Source organism: Lottia gigantea (genome assembly GCF_000327385.1).
Source record: "Lottia gigantea unplaced genomic scaffold LOTGIsca_13, whole genome shotgun sequence".
NCBI classification, from domain to species: domain Eukaryota; kingdom Metazoa; phylum Mollusca; class Gastropoda; family Lottiidae; genus Lottia; species Lottia gigantea.
In genome coordinates this window covers 3,112,761-3,120,396 of record NW_008707425.1, presented here as the reverse complement: position 1 = coordinate 3,120,396, position 7,636 = coordinate 3,112,761, and the positions used below count along the sequence as shown (strand labels likewise).

At 38.6% G+C, this 7,636-nt stretch overlaps 1 protein-coding gene across 1 annotated transcript; it reads left to right on the top strand.

Annotated features, from left to right (window-relative positions):
- Positions 1–915: 915 nt before the first annotated feature.
- Positions 916–3,696, top strand: LOTGIDRAFT_157284 (hypothetical protein; the record flags this gene model as incomplete). The annotated part of the gene is made up of 3 exons (XM_009049042.1): positions 916–1,258; positions 1,822–1,878; positions 2,723–3,696. The coding sequence occupies 3 exons, from the start codon at positions 916–918 to the stop codon at positions 3,694–3,696; spliced, it is 1,374 nt and encodes a 457-aa protein (XP_009047290.1).
- Positions 3,697–7,636: the final 3,940 nt, after the last annotated feature.

The following is a 7,636-nucleotide window of genomic DNA, read 5'->3' as shown; positions in this document are numbered from 1 at the left end:
GTCTTTCTTAAGTAAGTTTAACGCTTCACGTTCCACTCGTGTGAGATTAAGCTTTTCGTGTGTTATGGGAAGGTTCGCTGTTTGGCTATTCATACTCGCAAATGCTTTCAATATTTCAGGATGGATGGCGGCCTGAGGGAGTGTCCACGTTGATTTAGGAATAAACATTGTTCTAGTACCACGTGGGGGGTGGTTTCGAAAAAAATATGTGCAGCTAAGATTTCGTTGAAATCGTTCAATGGATGGTCGGAGATAATTCAAGTTAGCTATCTTTGGTGTTGGAATAAATTTAAGTCCACGGTCTAAGATTGAATGCTGAAGGGGTGTGAGAATTTTGCGGCTCAAGTTAACTACAGTATGGCCTAGCGGTGGCCTCTCAGTATTTTTATCCCCAGTAATTAGTTTAAAGACTTACTCGATGCTTGAAGCTGGTGTATCCAAAACAAATAAATGCTGTTTGCTGTTTCTGGAGACCAATGAAGATTATCAACTGGTTCGAATTCTTCTTCGTAGGGTGGTAAGATTGTTGCGCTGTTCTGTTGTGCTTTTATCGAGATTTTATTTGAAATGGGTATACATGTGAAGAGGATCTTGGAGTTTGGCAAGGTTTTGTTGGCTGTGGCGATTAATTTCTGGGCTTGGTTAAAGGAGGTCTTTGGTAGCTGATCACGGTTGTTGAGGCCTACATGAAGAATAATGGTAGTAGGTTTGGGATCATGGTCGTATGATTCAAGGATTGACTGTATGTGATGGATTTGGGCACCGGGGTAAGAATGTATTTCAGTGTCTGATCTGGTTTTGGTAATTCGATTCAGGTTAGATGATCCAATTGTTAAGGTAGATTTCTTTAGAGCAGGTAGCTTTCATAATGATTTGTCCTTGGTTTGGTGATAATACGGTTTGGTAGCGGATATAATGGTCGTCGACGGTGTGATTGGTACTGGTTTGGTAGATGTTAGAATTGTAGCATTGGGAACGGACAGAGTTCTGGTTCGAGGGATACACGTCTCGACTTGGATGGAGACTGAGGGGTGGTTTGCTAGTCCAAAAACGCACAGAAGGAAGAAAGGTTGGCGGATCCTGGATCACGTGGTGAAGATTCAGATGGTGTGGAAGGGGAAGACGAGTCTGAAAGTGAAAAGAGAAGGGGAGTGCCCTCTCTACGAGCGTTTACCTATGTCTGCTGGACTAGGAGTAGGTGAACTTCGGGCTCGTTTAGGAGTTTGGTTCGGCAGCGTGGTGGCTCTAGATGGTTCAGGTGTAGTGTCCATTTCAGTTGGTAGAGATATGGTTACTCTGGTTTTTTTTTCGTTGATTGTTTGGTAGAATTTGGTGATTACAGCTTGAGTGAGACGTTTCCCATAGGAGCGACGGGCCCAGGACAGGGCATGAGAAACGATGCGGTCGACGGCAGGTGATGATAAAGACTTGGTACGAATGGTGGTCAGCTTCTCTTGAAGTGTGGTTTGGTAATGGTCGATCAGGACCTGCGTAACCTTACAGAGCCATGTCCGATTGAGGGATCTAATATTCGCGTCAACAGCTGATGTTTTCATTGCTGGACGGATAAAACAATCCAACTCAGAGACTTTGCGTTTGAAGGTAAATGCTGTTTGGCCTTGCTGTTGAAGGGTAAGGATTGCCAAATGATTGAGGCACTGCAAAACTTGGAAGAACACCTTCGCAAAGGGTTCTTCCTCCTTGGAAGAACACCTTCGCAAAGGGTTCTTCCTCCTTATGAGTTGGCGTCGGTGGGCCGGTAGTCGTTTCTGTTGTTGGTCAGGTCGATGGTTACCTCTTGATTGGTAGGTTGTGTTGTAGGTAGGTCGGCGATGGGTTGGGATATAGCTGGATGGGTTGGTTGGTGGTCGGCGATTGGTAGGTGGCAGAGGTCGATGGAAGACAGGGCCGTTGTAGGGTACGTGATATTGGTTTGGTTGACAATTAGTGTTTCTATGTCTGGCTTCTTGCCAGTGGTTGTTGTAGTTGGGGAACATAATGAAAATAACTTGAGGTTAGAAAGGGAATGTACAGCGGATGTAACAGTAGGAAACTGTATATGCTAGCGTCAAAATGTGGGGATCAAATTATGCAAATAAGTCAAACTGGGTTTGGGGATATACAAAGTAAGATGAAAGTTATGATGAAAAATGCAAAAATATATATTTAGGTGATACATAACGCTAACAATGATGTGAAAAATTATAACAAGTAAAACAAAAACTTACGCAATTGACACGAACCGGTTTTCGAAATATTATCCTTTTTCAAGTGTCGAGGAATACATCTATGATGCGTGAACTTATAACTATATAATCATCCACCTTTACTAAAACAGATTATATAGATCCCAGGTATGTAAAGTGACTAACACCGCCAACGTCCAAGATGCGCGGAAACAATTTGCCATATATTTTCAACCAATTACCTCTAAATATCCTTAGAGCCTGATAAGAGTCAGCAGGTTTCGGATTAAAAAGTTCTGCGTCATCTGTAATTTGGAATGCCGCCATAAAAATGTACAGAGTTCAAATTAAATTTATCTCTGTTGCTAAATCGACGGAAGCAATCTTATGTTGTTTGTAAAATTTAAAAACAATTTTCAAATAAATTAATGCCTATACTTTACCATCTTATCGGGCTAATGGAATGGAGTTTTACGTTTTCTGTACCTTATTATGTAATGAAGACGGGGAATCTGTGTAAATTTTTTGATCTAAAGAAAAACAGTCATCATCGTACCGGCACATGAAAATATTATCTTCTGAAGACACATCTGAAGAATGTCTCCTTCAAATGGACTTCGCTGAAAACTTCACTTGTATCTGGCAGGATGAAATTCAGTCAGCCCATTGGAAGCAGCGACAGGTGACGATCTATACCATAATGATCACTTACAGAAACAAGAAGTTATCGTATGTCATCATTAGTGATTTTTTAAGCCACGAGAAAACGGCTGTAGCATTCACATCCACAATATTGGATATTATCACCGACAAGTTCCCCACTGTTAGAACTGCAGATGTTTGGACGGACGGACCGTCAAGCCAGTACAAGAATAAGTATATATTTGCACTGTTGCCACGTCTTCAGGATCAACATGCTGTTAGAATAAGATGGAACCATTTTGCTACGAGTCACGGCAAGGGACCAAATGATGGAATAGGTATTGTTCATCGACTGATTATGTCACGTTCTACTGTCGTATCAGATTCTCAGTCATTTGCTAATGCTCTTCGTTCCAGTGGTACCTTAATCAATGTAGTAGAACTGACCGAAGATGATATCAAAGATAAATGCAAAATGTTGGATGTTGAGACGTTATGGTCTGGTTTACAAATATTTCCTGGAACTATCTCTAGACATTGTGCTCAGTCCGTTGGGAATGGAATGGTTCAGCTGAAGTTTTTCACCACAGATCCACCCCAAGGCATGTTCCTGCCAAGTACACAAAGGAAGCAATTGAAGTCAGTAGGAAATCGGATGAAAACTGGAATTGCACACTTTGTAAGAGGAAATATGGTGATAAAGCGGATCCAAAAATTTCTGGAGAATGGATTATGTGCGCCTCCTGTCAATCCTGGTTTCATGAATCATGTGGGCAGCAGAATGGTACATTGTACGATTGCGACCAATTCCTGTGTAAAAAGTGTTTGTAAGAACAAGAGTGAATTTGTTAAAATTGCTATGACATAATAAAATTTTAAATACCCTTTAGGTGTGAGGACTGTTAGATATGTTGACGCCAAAATCCAAATTTGTTTTGACTCCTTTATTATTTATTTTGGTAATTTTTAATAGTATTGTTAATTTGCTTTGATCTATTAAACATCATCAACTGATTTATTTTGGTTGTGCTAGTTTCTCAGTTGTTAGAACTGAACTTATTTCACAAACGTGACGGAAATTCTTGACTCGTACTTCCGTCACAAAGCCAGATTGTAAGTCCGTCACGCAAAGTTTAGTCTAGTGTCAAAAACCTTTAGCGAATTTCTGCCCTGTTTCATTGGTATTTTGATCATTTGAGGTGTTACATGACATAAACAACTATTATGATATGAAGTGGGTACTAATTTAGCAGAAATATATGAGAATGTGCATTTTGTAAAAGGGATATGGCATAGGCTGTTATTCCGTCACGCCAACTTTAAACTACAATTGTCTGAAAATTATCGAAATTACCAATGAAATGTTATGGCTTTCAAATTATTTGATTATTCCTTAATTAGAAGTACTAAATCTAAATATTGTATTTCTGTTAGTAACTCGGGTAAAAGGCTAATTGAGTGCACTTTTAGAGCTATGAGAAATTCCGTCACGATGAAATCCATGAAATAAAGATGCAGAGAAACCTATGTAATAATGTATAGAATAATATTCATGGTACGTTTTATCTTTTTATATGAGAAGATCAGACGAATTAATTCAAAGTGAAACGAGTGTGGCCCTAAGTTCCAACCTCTGCAACAAAACAAATTTCACCGTTAAGAGTGCATTTCCATTTACCAACGTGCCGAAACATCTCAATTTTAATCATCTGTGCGTGCGTGTACACATTTGTGATTTGATTACACTCACAAGAAACAATACAGACAGAAGTTTCCAAAGTTTCAACAGTCTATCTTGGCGAATGTTTTGAAAAACCATAGTAGACCTTCAGATATAGGCTATGCATATCAAAACTTAGTTTATTTGACCAAAAACACTCGAAACAATTACTGTTGAAAATATCAATGACAAATCTTTTTTCACCAAAAGGACACGTTTTAACAATGATCTATCATTGCACTTAGCAACTATACAACAGATGCAAATAATTTCCATATAATTTATGCAAACATTTCCCACCAGAGCCGTATATAGAGAGAGTCTGGCCAACTTGTGATCTCGCCGCGCTGAACCATGATTGGCGCAGAGCGGTCACGTGATTGAAGGCCGCCATATTGTTACCCTTCCCGCGACGTTTAGGCGTAGGAGCCTGGGTATTCTTTACGTTGTTTAAGCCTAATTCCTGGTCTTGTCTGGCAACAGAATGCCTCGATATGTGGCATAGAAATGCTCTGTCAAATCTGGAGAAGTTATAGTGATGCACAGGTTCCCTAAGGATAAAAGGAGACGCAGAGAATGGGAAGTAAAGGTCAAACGATCCGACTGGACTCCCCACGACAACTCTTTTCTATGCGATGTAAGTACATTCGATAATTTCAGGGGTTTTGCAAATTGTGTTATGTTCAGGTCTAAAAACTGGATATAATAGATATGGAAACTTTGTGAGAGGGTTTCTTTCCACGCACTGGCTCTCTAAGCCTAGGCCTAGACGAGGAGCATGCACTATGGCTTCTGAGACACTGTCAACAACATTTCTGATAGGCCTACACTTCCTCGATCGATTTATGTTTTTCTATAAATGTGAAATTCTAAGACTATTTACTTATTTAGTATTTAGTATTATTTACTTCCAATCACCAAAACAAACAGTATAATTTAAAGGTGTGCGCCATATTGGTGCTTGAACGGTGAGGCAAGGGGCCATGGCTCCTAATTCTAATATTTGCGCTGGTTCTGATTTTCAACCTAAAACCCCCCCACCACCACCCTTCTCCCTATCAATATCATTGATTTCCTAAATGCCTATCAGTATTACCCCACCCCTTTAGAGATCAAATGAAACGCCACCATTGTTTATGTTATTTCATTATTAACATTTGCAGAAAAATATGGAAGGGCAATGTAGACTGTGGGTCTAGACTATAATGTGAACACTAAGTCTTTTCACTTGTGTAAATTTTGGTTTCTCAGCCGACAGCTGAAGCAAAATGGTTTCAAAGCTGAAATGATGATTATTGAGTGGTGTGATATAACTTTCATGCCTTTATGACATAAAATAAATTGTGCTGATTGAAACTGAATAATGAGCCTTTTTCTGTTCAGGCCCATAAGTAAAAGAGACAGGGGTGGGGTGGGGCGGCGCCTCCCTTGAATTATTTTCGCCCCCCCCCCCCCCACTGCAAAATTCAAACAAGTTCTCAATTGAAGCTGAAATCAGTCTCTATCAGCTATTTCAGCCTCCGTGCAAATGCATTCGCCCCCCTTGACACATTGGTCTGGTTACGGGCCTGTTTCTGTTGATAACGATTTATAGTGCACATCTTGCTTTGAGCAATTTTCATGATGACTAAATTTCTTTGGCAAAGATGGAGTTCAGTCCTTTATACTAACTTCACTATATTCTAAAGCTTTATGTAACAAAAATCATTGGTTATAGTTTATGCACCGTTTTGACAGTCGTCAGGCACACGGGCCTATTGATCAAAAACAATATGAATTATATTATACATTATATTACTTATCAATATGTTGCATAAACTATAACTAGTGATTAGCCTATTGTTCCATATAGCTGTAGAATATACAGCTAGGCCCTAGCTATTTTAATATGGAAGATTACAGGTTTAATATTTCGGTGGTTAATAATTGGAAAGTGCTCAAATTCAAGATTTATCTTCTTTTTGTGTTTTTGTATAAACATACCAAATTTTATCAAAATCGGTTAAAAACTGTAAATTCTAGAGCGTTTACGAGGGATAACGTCGGCCATCTTGTAGCTAAGAGAGGGTAACAAGATGGCGCCTTGTGACGTAGTTGGCCAGACTCTCTCTATATACGGCTCTGTTTCCCACAGCAAAAGTCAATTTTAGTCTTTCATCTACAAAATACAAGAGTTACTCCCCATTTTTGCAAAGCCTTTTTAGGCTTAGAAAAGATTTCACCTATAAGAAGAAAGTGTTTTTAATTTTTAACGTTAACCAGGTGTCAGAACGCATACAACTTGATGTATGTGGCATTTTAGAGTTGCGACAGTCTGCAGCACAATACCATTAAAGCACAAATACTGTTGAAGAATGGTTTTAATAAACAAAATAATAACAAACGATAAACCCGAAGGAGAACGGGAAGTTAATAATGGCTTACTTCCCTTCGTTGGACTTAGACCACTAATATTGTAGATGTACACAAACAGTGAGTCAAGTGAGGTAACCTACTGGCGTTGTGACCCCTTGTATTTATTTTAGTATCTGTTTTGACTGTTGTTTCCATTGCTTCATAAAATTCACCATTGCTGTCAGCTGGCAAACAGGCTCTCGATTGTATGTTGAATATTTATATTAATTATTAGTAATAAGATTCTATTTAAATTATGAATTATTCATTAGTGTCTATGAGCGGTGAGAAGGTTCTATAACTAATCGTTATACAGTCTACTTCGTAGCTGATGAATAACATAACTACCACCGCTACCATTGGCTTTCAATCAATACCATTAGAACATTCAGCGGTAAAGTTAAACGATTGTGGAGATCACACTCTTCTATGGTACCGTACAATACATCAGGATTTCAATAAATTTCTTTATGTTAAATATTGAAAGTAAATATGTATTATTTCGGTGGAAATAGAAGATTTAGAACTGGGTGAAATATAATGAAGTAAAAGTATTAAACAGTATAGTATATTTTTAGTGGAGCTGTATTCCATTACATTCTGTTATAAAAGGTAAGTTAACAATATTTCATTGATCATGTAAACAAATTATCTGAAAATCCATTTTTGAAATTGCTAATTTGTCCTGTATCCA